The 25,525-nt window shown below is 32.7% G+C and overlaps 1 protein-coding gene across 2 annotated transcripts in view; it reads left to right on the top strand.

Annotated features, from left to right (window-relative positions):
- The window catches only part of CRYBG3 (crystallin beta-gamma domain containing 3), a 60,630-nt gene that overhangs the window by 15,170 nt on the left and 19,935 nt on the right, over positions 1-25,525 (top strand). For both annotated transcript variants that reach the window (XM_039335679.1, XM_039335678.1), the window contains exons 4-13: positions 3,570-8,205; positions 9,353-9,400; positions 9,787-9,908; positions 11,077-11,221; positions 12,606-12,739; positions 13,691-13,805; positions 15,275-15,310; positions 15,775-15,908; positions 21,044-21,170; positions 24,589-24,731. In XM_039335679.1, coding sequence (XP_039191613.1) covers positions 3,570-8,205; positions 9,353-9,400; positions 9,787-9,908; positions 11,077-11,221; positions 12,606-12,739; positions 13,691-13,805; positions 15,275-15,310; positions 15,775-15,908; positions 21,044-21,170; positions 24,589-24,731 — 5,640 coding nt within the window. The remainder of the gene's footprint in view (positions 1-3,569; positions 8,206-9,352; positions 9,401-9,786; positions 9,909-11,076; positions 11,222-12,605; positions 12,740-13,690; positions 13,806-15,274; positions 15,311-15,774; positions 15,909-21,043; positions 21,171-24,588; positions 24,732-25,525) is intronic.

The raw sequence follows: 25,525 nt of genomic DNA, 5'->3' as shown, positions 1-25,525 counted from the left end.
AGGGAGGGTGTATAGGGCACTGCTGCAGTGCAGCGCAAGCATGGCCAAAATACCATTGGCTACTGCCAAATGAGAGAGGATGTAGTCCAGCTGGGGATGGCCGCTTCCAGAAGAGAGTTACATTGTGTCATTCTTGGGCTGGGCTTAACAGTAAGTCAGCAGGGAAAATCACATATGATGATCATGTGATTACGGGATAATCCAAACAATTTAAGCGAGACCTGGTTGCCAAGTGCAGAATCATGATCATGTGTCTTCAGGGATTCTCGGATGGCTGGAATTTTGAGGACCAATGAATGGTACCACTCATTCAGTGCCTTAATTTTGAACAGTTGCTGAACAAATGGTCATTAACCTAGAACTACCAGTGTATATGAAAGCCATTTTCAGGTGTTGAAATGACTTTTTGTCTTGGACAGTAATGGCACAATTTTTCAACAGTATTCAATAAAGTATATGACTTAGAAATTTATAATTGCATTTTTTTATTTTTTATGGCAATAGTTATTTATGCATTTTTAAGGTTGGTTAACAGGTTGTCATCAAAATATTCAGTAATAGTATTTGTATACGAATCTCATGGCAAAATATTCTTTGCCATGTATAGTGTTTCCATTAAAAGCTGTTATAATGCAGTTTAATCGCGTTTGATGCCTAATTTTCACTTCTAACCCAGTTTAATTTTTCTCAGTCTACTACTCCCATATATTGTGCTACTCAGACCTGTTTTTTTATTAAACTTGAGAATATATTTGAAAGATATAAAATTAATATGTGAGATATTTGATGATATTTTTATTACAACAGAGTATTAGTATGATTCCAATACTACTGTTGTAAAATGTGTAAATGTGTTTCCTGTTTGTGGATAAACATGTGCATAAACGTATTCAGACATTGCCGGCAATGGGGTGGGCATGGTTTCCTCATGACACGTCCATGGGCCAGCAGTTTAACACTCTGCTCTAGCTGTACAATTTCTGTCATGTTCATCAATACTAATTATACTTGAAGTGAAAAAAAAAGCAGATTTTATTTTAAGTAAATCTTACACATTCCATTCCAGAGAAGTTCTGATCAGGTTTACATGATACTATGGATTAGCCAGGCCAAAAAGAACATAAAGATAACAGAGAATGCAAAGCTAGAGAGAGAGAAAAAATAATTTCATTTGTTTCACATGCCTGAAATAACTTTTATCTTCTATCTTTTAGATAAAAGATAAAAATTCAGAAACAATTTCAGTAGATATAACTGTAGTCCACAATGTAAACAAGAACAGGTATTGATTGTACCTACTGTTAAGTGTAAAATGTTCTAGAAAATAAAGTCAGTATAAGCATATTTAGCTTTCTATATTTTAGTTGTCTTAAGGCAAGAAGAAAAATGTACTTTACAAGAGTTTCAGTAATTTATTTTAGTTCTGTGTCCTGCTGATTTGAATAAAAGAAGTCAATTACAATTCTATAAATTACAACAGAAATAAAGAGCTTAGTTTGAGCTAAACTTTCTCTGTTACTATTTCAATTTTTAAAATAAAGTGGGTTACATGCTGTGAACTAAATCATTAATTCTGTAAATATAAAAGCAAACATGCCAATACTATATTATATAGCGTTATCTTCTTTTTTTCCCCTCAAATGCTAAATATTTTATTTCAGTGAAAGCTGTTACAGGGATTAAAGTATTTGTGAAACATATCAGGAGCTCTGAAATACCAGATGAAACTATTGGAATATATAAGCTGCTTTCCTCCTCCCCCTCCCCCCCCCAAGAATAAGGATGTCATCAGAATAATCTCTCCTGGCAACATTATTATAGCTGCCATTAGCATTATGTGGGTTATTAAGTGCAAGAGAATTTGTATTTATTTTAGATTCATTTAGTCTCTATTCACTTGTAGTTCTATAAAATACATTTAACGCAAAGATTATACTAAATTATATATAATCTATGACAGAATATCACATTTTATAGATTTTTAAAACCTGAGTCATATAACTTTCCTAATGATATATAGTCATCTTATTGTACTCCAATAGTAGGCTAATACATGATCTACAGACCTGATTTTACAGTCAATAACTGTATTTAATTTCATTTGTATAACATGTATTTAGATCTCATTTATGCTTACTAATATCTTGTCTGTTTTATAAATCAAATACTATAGGTACATTGCTTTAACAATGCTTTTTAATGGACGTAGAGTTATATTAAGTTTAAATCATAGAACATTTATGTTACAGAGGAAGCATGCTGAGAAGCATCCCTGCATTTGTGCACTGAGCTTCACTGAATTGTAAATAACAGTTTATTGGCACATAGTCAATATAACCTTCATATTTTTTAAAAAAAGTCAATCAAAAAATACATGAGTAGAAAGTGGGCTGCCTTATATTTGTTCAAGTCCTACTGCTCTGAAAGAAAGAAGTTTTCAAACTGTTTCTAAGTCTAATAATAGATTATTGTTTTAAACCACAATTTAAATAATTGCTGATACCTAGCCTTTGAATTTTCTCTTCCCATATTTTTAAAAATGGTGCATGTGAGGATTTTGTACATTGTTTTATAAAGTAAAACAACCTCTATCAATGTACAGGTAGTCCATTTGTCCACTAAACAGACATTTCTTTAGTGATTGTTCAAAGTTACAATGACACTGAAAAAGGTGGCTTATGACGGTTTTTCACACTTAGGACTGTTGCACCATCCTGGACATATGATCAAAACGTGGACGCTTGGCAATTGGCATGTGTTTAGGACAGTTGCACTGACCCAGGGTTATGTAATCACTATTTGCAACCTTCTCAGTTGGCTTCCGGCAAGCAAAGTTAATGGGAGAAGCCAGATTCATTTAACAACCGCATAATTCACTTAACAGTGGCAGTGATTTGCTAATAATTGTGGCAAAAAGGTTGTAAAAAAGGGCATAACTCACTTAACAACTGTCTTGCTTAGCAGCAGAAATTTTGGGCTCAGTTGTGATTATAAGTTGAGAACTAACTTTAATACCTTCCAGATGTTTTGTTATATAATAGCAATGGCTATTGCGATTCATGTTTGCATAATGATGTGATTTCAATGCTAACATATTTATTCCCATGGAGAGAAATCTTTCCAAAGGTTCTTTCTTATTTGTACCCGTCTGCTGTACAAGAATGCCATATTTTTCAGCCATTTTCTCATGATATTGCCTTTGCCTCATATCCAGCATTTACACAAGACAGCCAAAAATCATCTTTAGTTGTTCCAGTTTTAAAGTAGCATTTTGTCTCCCCTTCTGTGTGCAGTAAAGATTTCTAATACACATGTATTTGGCAAAAATATATTCTGCTTAGGATTCTTCCTTAGATCAGGGATTTGACTTTAATTGTCCAAAAATAATTCTTTTCATTAATTCTACAATTATTACGTAGATAACTATTAAATGTATTACACATCTTACACTTTTACTGCCATTCCCTCTCTATATAATATGGGTTAATTATTTGAATAGTAGGTATATTTATAATTGTGTGTAGCTAGAAACATTTGTTAATATGCCATTAACGATGTTTCTATTCCAGAAAAACAGAAAATGAGCCCCATGCTATTACTTATGCAACCTACCGAGGTTCTGCAAGAATTAAGCAGTTGCTTAAGAAACAAGTAGACTTGAAGCAAGAAAAAGTAACCAGAACCAGCAGTTGTCCTGTGGAAAGCAAAAAAGAGGAAATCATAAATGTTTTAAGCTTAGAAACTACAACAAAACCAAAATCCTTACTGCAGAATAGAAAACCTGAAACTAAAGATGACAATCAAAATACCCAAGAAAACATGCTTTTGTCAAAAATGAATTGGAAGAAGGACGTTCAGAGTGATAGTGAACACAACAAACTAAAGAACAAAATTACCTTTTTGACAGAAACTGAAACCATCAAAAACCGCACTGAAGAACTTGAGTGTGTAAAATGTGTATCAGTTTCAGACAAATCAGAAATTAATAAGAAGCTTTTGTTGGCGCTACCAGCATTGCTACCAAATCAAGTCAGTTCTAGCTTCCAAAATATAGATTCTGCAAAAATCAATTCAGAAAACAATAGATTAGGTGAAAAGAGAAAAGCATTAGAAGAAGTACAAATGCAGCGACAGTCAAACACTGCTACCATTGTTTGTTGTAAAAAAGAAACACATTTATGTGCTTTTTCTAACATAGAAACAAAAGAGGCAATACAAAATGAGTTGTCATCTTATCCCAAAATAGTGTCAACTAATAATGATCATCAATTGTTAGAAGATAAATATTCTTGGACTGACGATCAGTTCAAATTAGAATCACTTAATCCATTATTGTACATGAATAGCCATAACTGTAGTGATCAAGTAAATAAAGGAACAAATAGCAAGAAAGAATTAAATACAGATATGATGACTGAAAATCATTCTCACTTGCTTCTCCATAAACCAGCAGAGAGAGAAGAATTGCCATTAGTTTTCAAATCAGGAATGTCAGCCCTTTCCACAGAAAATGGGTCTGGGTTGCATTTATGCAGCAAGAGTGGCCTAGAGAGTAAAGAAACTACTGAACCATTATTACTTAGAAATATACAAACTAATTCCAGGATCTCCATAATGTCTAATATTGAGACTAGTGAAGTGATTGAGGAGAATGTTGGAATACCTGTTGTGGAACTTCACCAAGTTTTGTCTAATGGTAAAGAGGAAAATAAAGCCAACATTTCTTTGTTAGATACTGAATATACACATGCTGACTCCTTCAAACCAGATGCAGATAATGTCCCTCAAAGTCTTGAAGCTGAAAATGATTGTCACTGTCATCCTGCAAAGAGAGATGAGAATAAAACTCTGATCCAGCCATTAACCAACTTAAATATTTCTCCTCCTTTTGAGAAACAAAATAAACTCTTTGAATTGGAATACGTAAGACATGTAAATAACACAGATATGTCATCTTTTAGAACTACAAAAATTGATGCAATTAAAACTCCAATTATTTCTGAGAAAATAAGCAATTCGTTGCTCAGTAGCATAGGAAATCATGTCAAGCATCCTGAAAATAAAGAAGTCTCTTGTCTGTCTCTTATTTCTTCTTCCAAAAATGAGTGCTTGACCCACAGTCCTCTACCTGTGAAACCTGAAAAAACTAACTCACCACCAGATAATTCTTCCTCTCTCTTACCTGCATTGATCAGTAATGCTAACATCTATGAAGATAACATTCATTTGGATATTATGGCTAAATCTTCATCTCTTTCAGAAGATCAGAATTTTTTGAAGGGTTCATATTTTTTGCCTGATGAACAGGAAAATATTTTGCAGCCTGCAAGAGTCACCACTGGAGCAAATTCTGCAGAGACAGACTTTAGTGAAAAATGCCACTCTGATTCTATGTCTGAAAACTCTAAAGCTGACTTAAAGTCACATTTTTTTCTGGAATCTGGAAACAACTTTAAATCCCAGATTATCCCTGATACTATTGACAGAGATAACTCTGGAAAAAAGACTTTGTCACATTCTAATGAAACAAAATATTTGACTAGTTCTTATTCAATGGATTCTGAATCCATTCTCATAGAAGAAACCTTTCCTGATTTTACATCTGACAATGTACATGCACCCAAGTCTGCTATTCCTACAACTTCTTTTAAAGATACTTCAGATCTTTATTCTCCTGCATATGAAGCAATAGAGACTGTTTTTGACAAAATCAATTCTCTTCCTATAAATTCTGAAGACGATACTGTGAAATTGTCTTCTAAAGATAAATTAGGTAGTCTATCTTCTGAATCAATATCAGATACTACTTATTCACCTCCATTATTGGCCTCAGTTGCCTATTACATGGATGCTATAGATTCTTCAAAGATAATGTCAGAAATGCCTGTTACTACCCAGCAGAGCAAAGAAATTAATACAGCTCCCTCAGGGCAGAAGTCTAATTGCCTCCTGGCTATGCCTTCAGAAATTGCTAATAGAATAGATAAAGAAACAATTGCTGCTTTATTTCCTAAATCAAACAACCAGTTTTTTAAGGAACTGTTGAAAAAGGTTGAAACAGGAAAGCAATTGCAAATTAAATCTCAAAACTTAACACTCTTGTTTAAAAAGGCAGATGAAATAGTAGACGAAGTTCTTCATTCAGCAATAGAAGAAATTAGATCAAAGCAAACAACTTGCATTTATCAAAATAATGACACTAAGAATAATGAATTAGGTCCTAGCTTTCAAAAAGATCAGAAAAATAGAAAAATGAGGTCAGAATCTAAAGAAATACAGTTAAGGAACTCTTCATTAAAGCCTTTTAATGTGAATTGTATCACAAAGTTCTCTGGAATTGGGATAGGTAAATTTAACAATGATACTCAGAATGAAAAGGAACCATTGAATGTCACAGAGATAATTGACTTACACAATTCAGTATTGGAAAAACCAAAGGAAATAACTGAGAATGCTATTCAAACAGACAAACAAAATCCAGCAGTTGTGCCATATGAGGAACTTTTAAGTAAGGATTTTTCTAAAAATACAAATAGTATGGGTTACACTAAAACATCAAAGATACCTATAACTGATGCAGAATTATCAGCTAAATTTCCTGAAATGATTGAAATACCCTTAAATTTAAGTCCAGTATCCCCAGTTGAAGAGCAGCACCCTGTTGAGAGTGTAACAAATGTCTCAGTTCCTTTTAACTTCCAAAAAGACAGTAAAGAGGTTTCTGGAGAAATTATACCAAAGAATGTCTATTTAGATCAAACAATTTGTGAAGAATGGTATGATGACATAGCTAAACTAGATTCCAGTCCTGATAAAAATAATTCCAAATACAATAAAGATGATGATTGTGCAACAAATATGGCAATTGGTGATATCACTAATAGCTGGACATGTGAGAATCAATGTAATTTAGTAAAAAAAGAGGCTGTTATGACCTGTAAGCATTTGTCAGCATGCTCATTTTTAACAAGGAATGTGTTACCCTTTAACTCAAAAAATACATATGGTAGCTTTTCTGATAAATATAAAGACGAACTTACATCCTTATGTTCACCTGGACATAATATGGAAAATGGTTTCCCAAAATATGAGATAAGAGAAAGCAAAGCTATTACTGCTGAAAGAAAGGAACCACATGAAAAATATTATGAAATACATAGTGAATGGGACAGTAGCAAAATGAGAAATGAAGAAATAACACAAGATATTAGGTTCAATGCTTTTTTTAGTACATCTGAATCATCTCTGTTGAGCAACTCATCAAACATTGGTTTTGTCCATGGAGAAGAGGTAAAGGAGGACCCATGTATAACAGCAGATAATGTACTAATGGATTATTATCTGGATGTTGACAGTAAAAATGAAAAGAAATCCCCAAATTGTTTTGCCTTTCATACACCAGAACACTGGGAACACAATTCTTCCTTTAATATTTTGTATAAAGACAGTCTTCAAGATGAAAGCTATTCTTTTTTAGGAGAAGAAATAATGGATACTTTATCCCATTCTGATTTATCCTTGGATAACAGTAATAAGATGTATGAAACATCCAGATTCGAAGATGAGCTCTTTCCTTCTTATGATGAAAGTAAGCAGTTGAATGAGATGCCAGGTGATTTTTGTTCAGAATCTTTCATGACCGTGGAAGCAAAGCGATACAGGATTTATCCCTTTTCTTTGTCTCCTATATATGAAGATGATGGTTCCCAAGAGGACTTGCCTTCCACTGATATCTCACCAGGAAATCACCATAGTAGATCACTAAGAGAAAACCAATCTTTATCTATCTTATCACTTTTGCAATCAGTATCTGAAAAGTTAAAGTCTAGTAATCAGTATAATGAAGATGAACGAGAAGACAAACTTTATGAAGGAAAAAATCTAGAGGAAGAAAAAGAAACCTCTATTTCCAGTACTTGGCAAGACAATAAAAATATTGAATTTCCAGAAGACTTTTGTAGACAATTTATTTCTAAGGAAGTATTTCATTCGGAAGAGACCTCATCTTTAAATTCAACATTTGCAGTTCATTTTATTCAAAAATCTGACCCTGGCATGAAGCCTTTTTTAAAGGATACATATTCTGAAAATCTGCCTGGCTTAAGTTATTTAGATGAAAAAAGAAGTACACTTCAAAACAGGACATTGCCAGCTGACCCACAATCTAAATCTAAAAAGTTGCTGAAATTGGTAACCTGTCAAAAGGTAATTCTTTTCACTAAATTTATATACAGTAGGAACCTAATTTATACATTTCATTTCTTATGTACACACATCTTTAGGCTAAATATATTATGGTGATAAATTTCCCATATAAAAAAAATGCTGAATCTATTGATTCTGCTTAATTCACTGTGATAATTTGGTACATAACTCTTTCAATGTACTGTAGCCAATATACAGTCTGTATATTGTACAGTCTAAAACAGTGGTTCTCAACCTGTGGGTCGGGACCCCATTTGGGGTCGAACAATCATTTCACAGGGGTCGCCATACAACGCAGTCCGCCATTTTTTTCTCCCTTTTCCTTAGCTGTGCTACTTCCTTTTATTCTATTGGCTTTTGAAAGCCAATAGAATAGACTCTCTTGAATAGAGTCTAATTCTATTGGCTTTCAAAAGCCAATAGGAATTGTCCAGGCTGTCTCTGCCCTGCTGAGCCCACCAAAAGTCCCATTCTGCAAATGGTACTGCACCAGTTGAGTAGTCCTCGACTTACGACCGGTTGGGGGTCGCGGCATTAAAAAGGTTGAGAACCACTCGTCTAAAATATACTAGGCAGATGAAATGAAAGAAAGCACAATTTTTTAGCAGAATTTGAATTGAAAAATACTATTCTCCTTTACTATTTTTTTCTCCTGGAGTTTTAGGTGGGATATGAGGAAAAGTTATTTCATAAATGAGTTGTAAATGGAGAAGAGTGAACATTCTTAGCTGAAACGCCACCATCACTTTTGATATCAGGCAGGCTGGTATAATAGTTCTGTTTCTTGCAATAATGTTTGATAAATTAGCACATATGCTCACATTTCCAAATCTGCTTAAAACATAATAGTTGATATCTTCATCTGATGAATAATATGAGAAAAGTAGTACTGTACATAGCCTTTTATATTTTAATAGAAATTGTAAGAACTCACTCAGAATACACTGTTGATAGTTTTTAATGAAGTCACAAAATGTATTCTATGAGTAATCTTAAAGACTTTTGTCTTTAAGATTTTCAGAACTGGCTTGTTAGCATATTTATAGACTTTTATTTAAAAATGCTAAGTTTTGCTTCATCAATATCTTAAAATATTTTTTGTTGGATTATTGTAGTATTAAAATTATTTCTTTTTTTCTGATTATAGTGCCCTGTTGATAGGGTCAGACTCAAGTGCAGTCCAAGACCCGGAAAAGTGAGTGTGATTTTATGTAAGACAATAAGATTTCAGTATTGTTTGCTTTGTCATAAACATTTCTCAAAAGTGTGGAATATATGAGTGACGAGTGCGGAAAGGATGTCTGTATTTTCCTTGATATAAGTAGCATAGTTGTCTGCTGCAACAATGGAATGTAGTAAAGAGGTTAATAATTTTGAGACAGTCTTCTTGTGATGGTTTCATTTTAAGACCTAGATAAGTTAGCCTGGCCTAGACCCATAAAATTCAAATCATCAAACCTAGCTTAATGATTATGTCATGCAAATAAGTTATGTTTGTGCCAAAAACATAGTATAACTGATATAAGAGGAATAGAAAATGAATGTACTAAGTTTGCTTTAAACAATTGCATGTCATTGCAGATGCTTATTTGTGATTTTCATGGGAACACAAATAAACTACCAGTAGAAATTTATCGTGATGTGGTAGATGCTACCATCTGGGTATTTTCAAAAGAAGCATCAATCAGAGTTGTTAGAGGATGGTAAGAAAAATATATCTTATAGCAGGAATCACAATTGACTAATATCATGACAATGTTGATAATAGATGTATGTGGAACTAAAAAAAAGACAACACACTATGCAAAATTTATTCACTGTAATTTTGGCCATATAATATTTATTAGTAATAATTTGCATTTTCAGTTTGACTATTTTGTCAGAACTTTAAGAAGACTGAAACACAAGATAAGCAAGTAAATGTATACTTTTCAGAAATCTATATTTGTTGGTAATTAAAAGAATATATCCACTGCAAAAAAACAGAAAACAAAGAAAATATATTTTATTAGGAATAAGACTAGAGACATAACATCTCAATTAATAATCATACATAGATGTGAAAACATTATGGTTTAATGTTCAGGAAAAATAGTTTAAAGTAATTTCCAGACAGTCTTTGTGATATCAGAAAATAAATAATATTTATTGTTAGTTTTATATAGCACCTTTATTTTACACAACTCAAGGCAGCATATATAATGATCCTGCTTCCAGTTTTTTACAACAAATATGTGAGGTGAATTAGGAAGAAAGAATCACTGTTGTAAAGTCAAATGACAAGTATAAACAATTTATACAATACTTTTCATAAGAAGCAATTATGTAAGCTTCCTAAGCAATATTAGAAGTAGTCAAAGTATAGAAAATGTTTAAGTGACAAGCACTAGATCATTTACTTCTATTGTATTATTTAGAATGAAATTTTTTGTGTGATCATTGTTGCCAACATATATTATTCGAACATTAGAAAAACAATATATATTCCCCTGCCAGTTCTGAATGACAAGCTAAAGTATTTAAAAATGGTATGTTGGGGAAATTAAACATCCATATGAAACTAAAAGAAAAAAGATTGGCTTGCAATTTTTTTATATTGATTTTTAAAAATCTTTAAAAATAGGGCATATATGTTTAACAAATGAAAATAATGTAGCTAAGTGGCAGATATTTCTTCTTGTAGTAGCGTGCAATAGAAATTTCTTGCTGGAAAAGCCATTGCTCATATTATACATCAGTGTGCATGTGTGTTCATTCTACACATGTGAGAGGCTGCAAATAATTATCACTGTAAACGTGGATCCTTATTAGTATTGGTGCTGTGCTTGCAATGTGAGTGGCATATTGATATTGATATATTCATTAATATAGCTGGATTTTATATGAGAAACCAACATTTGAAGGTCAGAAATATGTTCTAGAAGAAGGACAAAGGATGCTGACTGACATCTTGAATCTTCACAGAGAGAAAGCTCAAGAAAAAATCACAATTGGTTCCATCAGGCATATAATGAAGGTACAACAATTATAATGAATACTTTATTGTTATGAAAATCAGATGTTACTAGTGGTTACCAAATGGGTATCCTTATATATATATTTCCCTGTCACTCTACTTTATCTTTCCTCAATGTTTTATTTGTTTCTCTGCCTAGAGCATTATAGTTGAAATTATCAAAGATTCAACTATTTTCCTTTTGGGTTTTGGTAACTCTTGTAATTACTTCTGTGTCCCAGATTTGTCTTTCCTATATCAAGCTTTAATCATCATATTTTATTTTGCTTATTATCAAAACAAACGTTTACCAGTCTTTTAAAAATGTGCATGAGTGACATTATAATGACAATGGTAGAATGAGGTCAAAGGTTATAAACACCACTGTATTATCATTTGTTTAATGTTTGATAATTGAAGAATGCTAAACTAGAACATACTATGTACATGAGATTTGACTGCGTATTGTGCTGCTTATGTGGTCAAATGGTATCAAATACAGCAAAATAGAGCCATAAAAATAGCAAAAATATTGTTGAAAAGGGGGAAGTGAGTAGCTAATGTTGAATTTTTTCTTTACTCGTAGATTTCATATGAGAACAAATTGCAGGCATTTAAATTCAGCTCTCAATTTGCTTTTTTCCCTAGCTTTATTAACTCTAAACAATCCAAAAAGTATTTTAAAAGTTGTGAATTAAAGTATAACCATAAAATACTACCTTTGCTTTTTTTTAAAATGCCAAATTTCTGAAAAAAATAAATTGGTTCTTAAAATATGAGGCAGCCTCTCAAAATTTCTACTAAAGAGAAACTTCAGATGACCATATCAACTTTAAATAAAATAAATTCAGATGACCATATCAACTTTAAATAAAATAAATTCACAATAATAACTGAAATGTAGTGCTACAAGCAAGTTAAGTTATTTAGCAATTTGGGGTTATCTTAACAATAAACAGAAGTATTGTTTCTTTTCTTTTTGAGAGTAAGAAAACAAAACAAGTGATACATTTAATAACAATGAAGAAGTTATTGTCATAAAAAAGTTCTTAAAATCTGTGAATACAATCCTATTTATGAATGCTTAGATGTGTATTTATGCAAAGGTACATCCTATTCTAAGACGTACCTTTAATTAACCTAATTAAATTCTTCAACTATTTTAAGAGGAAGTATGGAAATATTTCATTTTTGCACATTTTTAATGCTAATTTTATCAATATTAATAAAGAGAGAAATGTACTTTCAGACTTCCAAGGTTCTGTTAATGTAATCTTACAATAAAGTAAGTTTAGCTCATTTAGCCAGTCTTCCTGTAAAACTGACAGGCAGAGAGGGCTAATGTCCACATGTATATAATATTTCTTATCTGATTTGTTTTATTCTGGTTTAATTTGCTTCATAGGATTGTAGTATTCCTGAAATTGAAATTTGCTCACAGAATAGTACAGGTCATTTTCCAATCTGCATTCAGGCTGGCATAGCCAATTTAGATGAATTGGAAGTTGAAAATCCTATCATCTCTGTGAAAGCAGGAGCGTAAGTAAATATTTATTTAAATTTATATAAATAAAGGTTAACAATAGCTATTTGTTCATCATGCAAAAAGTAAGCAAAATAATTGTTATCTTGCAATGCCTTCAAGGGAAAATTTTCATAAAATTAAATTTATCTTTATCAGAAGGTTATTATCCACAAGATACAGTTCTATTTATCAAATAACAGCTTTCCTAGACTTTGTGAAGTTATCAAAATACTATAAAATGAAATGTTTTACTGAAATTAAGTTTTAATGTTAGAACTTTTATATCTAGTATATGCCTATGATACTTGTATGTGTAACAAGTAATGTTGTCAGAAAAAGGTGAAATATTTATTTCATTATTTTGAATCTGAAAATTTTCTGCTCTCTTTTGAAATTATCTCAAATTTTATATCATCATTTCTAATTGTAACTCAATTGTACCCATGTTCCAGTACCTTTTAAAATAATAGATATTCTTCTAACACTGAATAGAGGAAATTATTTGGTGATCCTTCTTTTTAGATTCTTCTAATTAAAAAAACAAAAATCAGAAGCTATCAGACTATTATTTAAAGATTGCCCCATTAGGATTCCATAATTGTTCTTTAGAAATATCTTCACTTGCAAAGAAAAAGGCAAAAAGTAAAACCAGATGGTAGAAAACATTTGGAGAGGAAGAGAGCAACTAAGAGCAATTTTTTTAGTTTGCTTTTGGTAAATGGATGCTAGCAAAACCTATCATATTGCCAAATTTTAAAACTTCCATACTTTTTAAATTCCAAATGTACCCATGCATTAAAAAATGTTGTCTATTTATGTGATGTGACTATAATCTATGATAGTAAAATAAAATATCATATTTTGAAAGATCATATGCTCCTTGAATAATGAGCGCTAATCCAAGATATATGAATAAAGTTGCACATTAATTACCATGTTAATAGACTAATTCTTCATTTTAATAGATGGCTTGCTTATTCAGATACTGATTACAAAGGAGAAAAAACAATATTAGAAGAAAATCAAAGCCCATGTAAACTTTCAGCCACTGATGTAAAATCTCTTCGACCATTGAAAATGGTAAGGTGATATTAATGCCCATAATCAATTTAATTTGCTACAGTCCATTCTGTCTTTTAGTAATTTTGAGTCTAGGTCTGAATGTGCCCATTCTTGAAAATTCGTATTTATTTTGCCATATTATTATGAGTTCAGAAATAAACAATTAACCTTTTGATGAAGGATCTGTGTCTGTTAAAATTAAACTTCCAGTGACTTAACAAAGGGAATTATGTTTGACTCGGAAGATATTACTAAGTCAGAAATACCAAAGAAAAAATAAATAATTGTCATTATCAGCTTTAATTATAGGATGCTATCTGCTAAATCAAGATTGAAAAAGTCAGAGTGGCTTGATACTCTTATTATTATAGATCAGTCCATGTCTCTATTAATATTCCCAGGAGGTGCTCAGAAGTGATTTTGCTATAGTAGAAATCTATATCTGCAAAATTAGTTTGGATTGGTACTAATATATTTCTTTATAACCTGTATGAATATATTTTGCCACTTTCAGTTTCCTCCCTCCCTAAAAATATCAAGAAAAGAGTATTGTGTCACTATAAATTTTGCATTCATGGTTCTTAAGAAGTACCAATTTTCCCTTAGTAAAATTGGTAATAAAATATAGACCTCCCTGGCTTCTAACCAGTTTAGCTCAGTTTATCTTGATTAGACTAGAAAATCTCAGGTACAATTTGACTAAATTGAAATTGTTATTGCAAACAAAACTGAAGCCAGACATGGCTGTTGGTTGCCTACTACTCAGGTAAAGATGTAGAGGACTACATTCTCAAAATTTTCTTCCAACCATCCAAATTAATGGGTACAGTAATTTGTTGCCTTGAAAACAAGTAGTTGTATTTATTTATTTATTTATTTATTTATGAGACTTATATACCGCTTTAAGTGCAAGCATATATATATATATATATATATATATATTTACATTGCCCCCAACAATCTGGGTCCTCATTTTACCTACCCCGGAAGGATGGAAGGCTGAGTCAACCTTGAGCCGGTGAGATTTGAACCGCTGACCTGCTGAACACAGTCAGCTAAAGTGGCCTGCAGTACTGCACTCTAACTGCTGCGCCACCTCGGCTGTATGCTTATATCTGTATGCTTATATAACAGTCATATCTGGAACCGTATCAACCCTTATAAGTATTTAATATTTAGTATTTAGTAACTCTAAAGTTTCTTTTGATGCTATGAATTAGAAACTAAAAAATAATAATAATAATCCTAGGGATATCTGCCCTCTATTAGAGAACAAATTAATTTAGTCAGCCGTGATGCTAATGAAGCTTTTTTACTCATGAAATCAATCCAGTTTCCTAAAACACAATAAATGTAAATAGAAAAAATGTAAAGAATGACTCATTGATTGATTGATTAAGTATCTTAGAATCAATACATATTAACTATATACTATGTATTAATATGGAAGTATGTTTTCATATTTCTTATTTTATTTTGTACTTTAGGGTGGCCTAAAAGTGCAGATGCCTACGAATACTATGGTAAGCGCAGTATCCTTTTAGGGAGTGGAATTTATTTGGGTGAAAGAAAACAAATTGGTCTTCTTTACCATTAATTTTTTAAGATTTATTTTAGAAGTACTAATTGTAGTAGATATGTGTTGACTAAACCAATCTTACTATTCTATCCACACTTTCCCTTTAAAACTCTCTTCAGACATTTAGGAAAATCAAAAATAAAGATTTGAGGGGGCAGTTCTGCAGAGGGAATTATTCCAACAAAAATATTCTTGTTTGCCCTTTTTCCAATGGGAATGTCTCTTAAGAAACTCTGGTTGAAATCATAAGTATGGAATGCTCAGCTGAAGCTGCTGATCAGACAGGCCTTGCAGTTTCTTCAAATTGTATAATTCTTTCGCCTTTTATAATTAAAGTTTTTTCAATCTACTAAATAAACAGAGAATAAGAAGTATATTTTAAAAGACCAATTTTCTTATTTTCTGCAGATGATAATATATGAAAGACCACACTTTGGAGGATGGTGTAAAAAACTTTATGAAAATACTGATTGCATTCCAATACTTTTTGAAAATGCTGATACTTTCCAGGGAATTGGATCAATATGTGTCATTGGTGGAATGTAAGTATAATTTTGTTATTAACAGACTATTAAGAATATTAAAATATGTAAATACCTGTCCACTGGAAATTAAATCAGTAAAAAAGAACAGTATTTCATTAAAACAGATAAAAGCCCACACCAGTCCACTCTAAGAATCTTAACTTGCTAATCAGAAGCTTTTATAAATGTATTAGTTGATAGTTATCAGTGAAAAAGCTAAGTGCAAGTACCATCATTTAAAAAAAAAAAACCAACTCTAATTCTTATCAAACAAATTCTCAGGAGCTTCAGAATGTGGAAGAGGGCTTCCCTAGAGAATTTTTAAAACTCAATATTTTGTATTGATAGTATGTTTATCTTACTGTATGTGAGCTGACAGTAGGAAAATAAAATATAGGCTGTGGCTAAAGTTAACTACAACTATAAATAAGTCTGCCATTCCTTGGTTTATTCTCCCTTAATTTATTCCTTTTCTGTGAAGTGTAATGGGAATAATTTACGTATGTCACTCCCAAGTCATAAAACTGCTTGAGCTGGGAATATGCCTTCATATTTGTCAAAACAGCAAAATATGGTTCCAAGATTTGCTATGTAAATCGCACATCTTTATTAAAAGATGCTTTAAAATGGTTTCTTGTTATGCATTCATATACAAAGAGAGAGGGAGCGAGCCAGCTTAATAATCAAATATTATAAATTAACTCTATTTTGCATGTAGTTTTCCTTGATTATTTTCTTGCTCATTTGTTGGTAATGAATGTATCTCTCCATGAGTGCATAGTCTGAATCCATTCTAAAGCATTATTTTAATAAAGATATGTCATGTATATAGCAAACCTTTGAACCATTTTTTGCTGTTTTGAAAAATTAATAGAAAATAGCTCAATCAATCATTTTTCCTCTGGTCATAAATCAACAAATAAGACAAGAAAATCACAATTAGGATAAAAAAAGAAAATAATAATTGTTCTAAAATATCGAAGAAGGATTAGAAGTACTACAACGTATTGTACAAACTACAGAGTAATACTTAGCTTTGGACAAAGAAATAAAATCAGATTGATCTGATAGTAACAAGATAAAACAAGTCAGAATGACCACGATGTTCAGTGAAGAATGCAGGTAATTCCTGGCAAGCCTCTATGTATTGGGGATAATACAAAATAATGTGTTCCATTTGAGGGTTCTTTGCTCTCTAAGGGCTGGCAAATCTATACACATGCTTTATTGCAACACACCTTCCCCAACAATAGGTTATTGCTCTGGGTCAACTCCACATTTCTATGACTTTGCAAGGTGACTTTGCCACATAACTATATCTTTGATATTCAATCCTTTAATAATTATTCTTTTAGTACTCAGTTCAAACTAAAGTCTCAGAGTCTTTATGGTAATATATAACCATTGCCTTTTCCCAAATATCCCTGTACTTGTTGGGATGAGGTGGTTGCTCCTTTTCTAGTTGTTGCTGAGCTCCAGGAAAAATTTCAAACTCCAGGTAGGACTCCCACCAGAATATGCTGATTACAATATCTTGTAATTCTAGCAATTCAATGAAAATCCTCTTGCCTATTTGTAATACCGGTAACTGCCAGTCTCCAGACCCTCATCTCCACTTCCTTATCTGCATGCCATCTGCTATCATTCCTATTAAACCTACCCCTCTTCTTACTCTGTCTTAGCATTCAAAAGACTAGGTGGGATGAGTCTGCCTCTGGATATCAGCATGTCCTTGAAAACACAAAGGTGTGGCACAATTATCCAGGCAGTTGGAATACCAGCTTGAATGCCTCTGGTGGAATGGACAATTGCCTGACAGAAGATGTTTGCATGACTACAGCTTCTATTGAAAAGAGCAGACAACAGTTTCAACACCACTTCCTCACACTCTATTAATCTAACTATTCTTCCATCACATGGACAATCTCTGTAAAAAGGGATCTTAAATAGATCCCTTCAGTAATATCTGTTGAATATAGCCAAGATTAAACCCCTGTAAATCTTGGAAATATTATGTAGCTAAGATGTCTGGTGGCTGGAGAAGATGTGAAGAGTGACTTCAGAACATTTTTCTAGGTACAACTGATAAATTTGCTTGAACTCTAAATGAAGACCCATTGTTTGAGATCATATAGTGTGCAATCATAGCCTATCAAGGTTATGTCCAGCCATGAAAAGCCATGCAGTCTGACATGTATTGCTTGGCACCAGGACGATTAAAAGTTATCAGTCATAATTAAAGGGGCTAAACTGGCTGAAAAAAAAGGAATGCTTAAACCTATAGGTATAGGAGAAAATGAAAATCCTGGCAGAAGTTTCTATTTTAAATAGTCCAGATTTACAGCAATGCACCATATTCAGAACATAGTGAGGTGCTTGAAGAATAAATCTCAAAAATTTGGACTGAATTCTTCTCAAGAGAAAGCACACTTCTGGTGAGCCAAATGGCAAACTGATATTTCTCTAAAAGAGACGAATGTATTGTGGTCAAGAAAACATCCAGTTACAGAAATCAGGCAGCTAATCTCTCTGGAGTTAAAGACAGATTGTCAGATTACTCACATGTATTCCATATACGGTAGCTGCATATTTGTGAGGGGATGGCAATCAGCTGAGAATTGTGGGATTCCATTGTGCATATAGCCAATAATGCCACTTATATGGACTCTTAAGTTTGACTGCTTCACCTCTTAACCATTTTGGACTCCTTTTTTATTCTTTGATTATAAAGACTAAAACCTTCAGAATGGAAAATTTTATTGAAATCACTGGGTGAGCCTCATAAGTTTATAAGTTTAAAGATTTTATTTTGGGGAATATACAGCAAGAGGATGATTATTGTTTTGGAAAGTTTCATACAGATTTGGTACCCAGATGGATTTGATTTAAGATTTTGATGTTGATGGAAAAAACCCTATAAAAAAAAACCTGTTTACACTCTACATTATGATGAAAAGATTTGAAGATTAGACATTAGTGGGCACCAGATGGCTATTTTTAAAAAAACATTTGACTCATAGCAACTGGAGGTTTTTGAATTATTTAACTCTTTATTACCATCAACTGGTGTAACTAAAGCAGATCAAGTTTCATTGAATAAAACTACAGGTAGAATTTAAAAATCACAGTTTACAAGAAGGAGATGGAAATAATGGATTTACACATGAAAGATGATGACTCAAAATGTGAAAAAGAAATACAAATAATAAACCATATCAGTGATTTGGATTATTTCCTTATAGTAGAATTACAGGTATTCCTTGATTTATGACCACAATTGATCTCAGAATTTATGTTGCTAAGTGAGAAATTTGTTAATTTGAGTTTTGTCCCATTTTATAACTTTTCTTGCCACATTTGTTAAGTTAATCATTGCAGTTGTTGAATTAGTAACACAGTTGTAAAGTGAATCTGGCTTCCCCATTGACCTTGCTTGTCAGAAGTTCTCAAAAGATGGTCACATGACCCCGGGACACTGCAACCATCATAAATATGAACCAGTTGTCAAACATCTGAATGTAAACCACATAATCATGGAATGCTGCAATGGTCATAAGTGTGAAAAATGGTCATAAGTAACTATTTTCAGTGCTGTTGTAACTTTGAATGGTCACTAAATGAACTGCTGTTAAGTCAAGGACTACCTGTACAAGAGGTGTTTGATGGAATTGCTAAGTTGAAAGTATAAGGAAGGCTTGAAAAGATGAATAAAAAACTTCCAGAAACAGCATAAGCAAGCAGATGCTATAAGTTTCTTATAGGATTTTAAAGACATAATGCAGAAACAAAAAAGAATACAAAATTAATCTATTGGATCAAGGTTAAAATTAGAAGCTGTTATTTGGGGCAATATTTAATGGCTTCTTGATTAAGACTGGATGACACTGAATATTTTTGGTGATGTTTAATTATTTTTGAATGAGACTGAATTTTTATTATTTGAAGAAAAGGGAGATTTATTTAAAGAAAAAGGATGGCTTCAGATTGGATATAGTAGATAAAATTTGTAATACTTTTGTTGTCATTCTGATAAGCCTTATTGGACTTTTCTGCTTAATAGGGAATGATGAGGTTTTAGAAATGGGTTTGTAGAAACTAGGGGAAGATGTAGAATTAAGATATGTTTGGTTTTATTTTAAGATATAGTGATACGTTCTTAATGTTGATTATACTGGCTGGGGATGAAGGGGTGGTTTTTTTTCTTTTTGTATTTTTCTTTTTTATTTTTCTTTGTTTTTTTACTTTTTTATTTTCTTCAGTGTAGAAAAAAAATCTTTATTTTGTAGTTGTATACATTTTACTTATATAATATAATCCTTAATAAAATTATTGGAAAAAACTTTTTCAAGAATAAGGAATGATCTTTAGGGGCCCAACTCTATGTATTAACATCCTTTATATACTCTGTGTATTAATATTTACTTTATACATTCAAAAAAATAAATTTTGAGTTTAAACTTACTATAGGAGTAAAATTTAATTATTTATAGAAAGGCATTAATTACTTCTTGCAGAGAAGATTAAATATATAGTATTCACAAGTCATTGAAGAGAATTCAGCACATAAAATGTCTTCTAGAATCAGAATCCAAATATATGTACTGTAAAACCAAATATCGGAAGCTTAATTGTTCTCAGTCCAATAAACTATAAGCAGTGATAGATCCTAAATTAGATATGTAACAAACAATATTATATTTTAGAGAATTTTCCCTGAATTCCACAAATGGAAGCATACAGGTACTCAGTCCCCAAGGAAAACTGAAATTCAAATAATTCAGCAAATTCTTTCCTTGCTATTTAACCTGAAGGGGGGTTGTTTTTGCTCAAAATATGAGCCAACTGCTCCAGCCCCAGACTTACTTTGCCAAAGGTAGAATTGATTTGTCAACAGATAAATGGTCTAACTACGTGTATAATAATATTGCAGTGAAATTCTAATAGAATATACTGCAGTGGATTATTCTGAATTGCTTGGATTAAGGATAGGGTAAAGGTTATAGAGAATCATGTGTTTTGCCTCCTATAATTGAAGCTACTAAATTTATGCCATAGAGGAGAAGTGCCAAATGATATGCTTTAATACTTATCGATACATTTGTAATATTCATTCATTCTCTAACTTTGTCAAATTTGTGTTATCAACATTGTAGATGGGTTGCTTATGACAAGGAACGATATAAAGGCCGGCAATACTTGCTAGAGGAGGGAGAATATGAACACTGGCAATCATGGGGTGGAATCAGCAGTGTTTTGCTCTCTGTTAGATTTTTGCAAGCTGTAAGTATTTAATTCATTCTTTAAGCCAATATTCTTTCAACATTTTATTTCTCCATCTAATTGGAATTGAACATGTATTAGTAAATTAAGAGCTGTTATTGTCTGTTCAATTTCATGTATGATATGTCATACACTAAATAAATAAATGTCAATTCAATAAGACTGAGGAAGTGAAAAAATACTTTAAAGTTTTAGTATTGAATTTGCAAAGCACATCTTTCTCTGTTTTTACTCATTTTTATTGTATCCAAGGTAACATTTTTTTACATACATCTGATAAATGTTTATGGAACCTTGAAGTCCATACTGTTTAACCTGTAAAGCATCCATTAAAAGAATTCACATAATAAAGAAAGAGAAAATAGTTTGTCAGGAGTTTTTGCATTGCTGTTTTTGTTGTTAGAGTGTAGTGGTTAAAGTATCAGAATAGAAGACATTGAGTTCTAGATCACGTCAGGCATGAAAACAGATTTGGTGACTTTGGACCAATCACACTTTCTCAGCCTGTGACATCAGGCTCAGGCAACAAGCCAATCAATTAATTCCTGGTGCAACCAATGGATTGACACTTGATTGATCCAAATAAAGCTAAATCTGCTAGGTAGGGAAAAAATGTTATATATTATGTTCCTTATTGCTTGCTTGCTTGCTTTGTTGGCACCTTATTTTAAATACACTTTAGGGACCAAATTTCAGTTCCAGTGTACATTCCTAATCAGTACCTCACCACCAATCCATTACTCTTTACTGCTGAATATCCAAATAAACCTTCACAATTATCCATCTACTGCAGATAGTGTTTCTCCCAGAGCTTAACCTCAGCCTGTTCCTTTAAGAATCCAAAAATTCAGCTGTAGCAGCTGCATTTAAAAGATATTTTTGTTTTGAAGCAAAATGAGTCCCAATTCTAGAATTTAAAAATGTTCGTGTATCTCTGCAGTGAAGTACTTATTTATGATATTTTTAAAAATGTAACCAGTACTGACAAGTGATTGAGTTAGTACTAAATGAACTTATATTCTAAGCTTCTGATCCAAGGAAGATGTTGTGCAAAAAGATAGTTAAGCCACATTGTATATATTGATAACATGATATGTAAAACAGGGCATACGAATGAGCCGTGCTCCAATTTACATAAATTGCAGTAATGCACACATTCAGGTACAAACTTCAATCTGCTGTTTAGATATACTGTGTCCATGGTATGAATGTGCATTCAGTTGCACATTAGGCTTATGTCAAAGTGTGAATGTGTGCATATTTCTAGTTTTCTTGATTAGATTGCAGACATGGAAAATCACATAGCATTTAACTGTGGAGTAGAAATGAAAGTTGTTTCTTAATAAATGATTTTTTGAATATCCTGGTTACAGAATCAGCAGAAAATTCAGGAAAAATATAGTTTAATGCATGATACATTCCTTACAAAATTAGTTATTTGTGCTATATATACTTTTTTGGGAGACACTCTGATTTTTCTTACAAACCATAAAGAATTTGCACTCTAAACCTAACCTACTAAGGATTTCTCAAATATCTGAACTAAGTCCCTGTAAATGCAGAATTGTAAATGCAGTTTTTTGTAATAATAAAATGTTGCAATCACATCATTATACTCATTTGTGCATAAATCAACTTATGCACATAAAGATACTTGCACATCTTTAAATAAATCACTTAAAATGTAATATTTATATTTAAAATTCCATATAAAAGTTCTGGTTTCTGGATTCCAATAAAGGAAATAAATACCAAATCAGTCAAAATTTTACTTACTATTAAGTTATTTATTGAGGAAAATAATCCAGAACTATATATTTGAGTGTGGCAAAAGTATGTGAACCTTTGTTTTCAGTAACTGGTATACACACCATGGGAAGCAATGACTAAAACTAAACATTTCCAAAAACTGTTGATCGGTCCTGCACATTAGCTTGGAAGAATTTTCATTCATTTCTCAATATCCCTGAATTTACCAGCTTCAACACAGGGATATTAGTGGGCTTCCTTGCATGAAGTCCCTACCAGTCAGGACTTTGACTTAGCCATTCTAAAACATTATCTTTCTTCTACTTAAACCTTTTTTAGTTGAATAAATTGTGTATTTTGGGTCTTGCTGTCTGACCTACTTTCTCCTGAGTTTCACTTCACACATACTCTATAAAATTGTCTGGAACAATTTAGAATTCCTAGTTTCATCAATGAAAGCAAACAATCCTGATTTGGAAGCAACAAAGCAGGCCCAAACCATACTTTCCAAAATCCAAACTCTTTGGAAATAGTTTCATAACATAAGACACTTCCACATACCTGTGAATATCAGACTTTGATTGTGAAGACCCAGAATTCTGTTCTTTAAGGCAAAATACTCCCATACTCACACCAAATAATCATCTCATTGATTGAAAATCTGATTCTAATCTCTTCTTCAAATGAACTAATAATCCTAGATGTTCACAATTTTGGCCACGCACAAATAAGTATCTTTGAATCATTTCCCTTAATATATAAATGAACAAGATATAATGTTTTTGTCTCATTTGTTTATTTGGATTCCCTTTATCTAGCTTTAGGAGTTGTGTAAAGAATAGATCATGTTTTAGATCATATTTATACATATTAAAAATTCAAATGGGTTGACAAACATTTAAGCACTATTCAACATTTTAAGGAAAGTGGGGGTATATTACAGAGTATTTTATTTAAATTCTATGACAAAAGAAAACAGATTAAAAATATACTGGATGTAGAAAAGCAGCACTATTAAACTTTCACTATTCAGCTATAAATAATTGTAGCCATTTGTTTATTATAACTTTCTCAGGATAGACAAATTTATATTAACTTTGGATGGGTCTAAACATTGTAATAATGAATTAAATTATATGCATATTGAATTGATGTATGCTAGTATTTTGGCTAGAGCAAATCAAATAATTTGAGGAAAATATCTCTATATTTATTAGCTGAAGAATTTTGTGGATGCACTACATAACCCATGATCTTCTGGGTCATCCTTTCAGCGGCATTTACTTACCTAAACAGATAAACAGAATGGCTATGGGTGGGCAAAAAAACCAGTGGGAGCAGGAGTGACTTCCAACTTCCTGCCAGTTTCCCCATTGCTTTTGCTTGTGGGAAACTTGCAGGGAGTATTGGAATACAGTCATGTGACTGCAGCTGACCGCAGCAACAGCCACAAATTTGTGAATCCAACTGGCCTGAAGATCCTTGAAATTTCAATTCCCCAGGAATAATGGGTCCTGGATTTTGTAGCATTCTTTAAGTTAGCAGATGTAAAGCATCTTGATTCCAGAATAGTTGTACTATTAGGCACTGTTCAGGCTAGTTGAAGATTACAAACAGAAGAATAGTTTTAGTAGTAACAGATGTTCCTAATTTAATTTTTAAATTGCAGGATTTTATGGAATCTGAAGTAACACTTTTCGAAACTGATGAGGAAAATGCAAAAGTATTGGATGTTATAAATCAAGAAATTCCTGATTTAGAATGTGCAGGGTTTGGCCTAGTGACAAGATCAGTTAATGTGAAAAGTGGAGTGTAAGTTGAATTTCAAATCTTTGTGTGGCATGAATTGCCTGATTTTCCTGTGTTATTGTTTCTTTTCGGTCTTAATTCCATAAATAAATTAAATAAAAAAGTATAAGTAATTAAAAGTAAAGTTGCCTTTGGGTTAAGCTTGACTTCTAATGACCATATACAGGTAGTCCTCAAGTTACAAATGTAATGGAGCCTGCTCATTCCACTTGTAACTCGAAAACTTCTGGGAATGAATCTCATACCTCAAACGAGATCACTCTTGCTCATTATAGACACATGTGGCTTGTTAAGTGAACATGAGGTATCTCAGGGTGGGGAAAGCCATGGAGGGCCTAGTGATGGAACAGGCCCCCAAGGCCTCCTCAACCCACAAAGATACCTCATGCTTCCCCCTCCCTTCCTGCCATGCTGAACTCTCCTTGAAAAGATCTGTTTCCTCTCTGCTATTGTTCCTGCTGCCACCCGGATCTGATGCCAGAGGATGCTTCCATGGCCCTCTGGTGCTCCGATATGGGCACTGGAGGCCTTCTCTAGGTGCCAGAGAACCGTGGAAGTGTCCCCTGGCCTTAGATCCAGGCGGCAGCAGCCCAGAGAAGGCCTCCAGTGCCCGGATCGGGCCGTCAGAAGGCCACAGAAGCGTCCCCTGGCTTCAGATGCAGGTGGCAGCGACATTGAAAAGGTCTCCACCACCTCGATCCAGCCTCCAGAGGCACATGGAAGCATCCCCCAGCCTCAGATCTGGGTGGCAGTGGCCTGGAAAAGGCCTCTGACTTCCCGATCCAGCCTCTGGAGGC

Source organism: Crotalus tigris, unplaced genomic scaffold, assembly GCF_016545835.1.
Source record: "Crotalus tigris isolate CLP2741 ecotype Arizona unplaced genomic scaffold, ASM1654583v1 scf7180000017646.2482762, whole genome shotgun sequence".
NCBI lineage: Eukaryota > Metazoa > Chordata > Lepidosauria > Squamata > Viperidae > Crotalus > Crotalus tigris.
The sequence above is the reverse complement of the archived record's forward strand: the minus strand, read 5'-3'. Positions and strand labels throughout refer to the sequence as shown.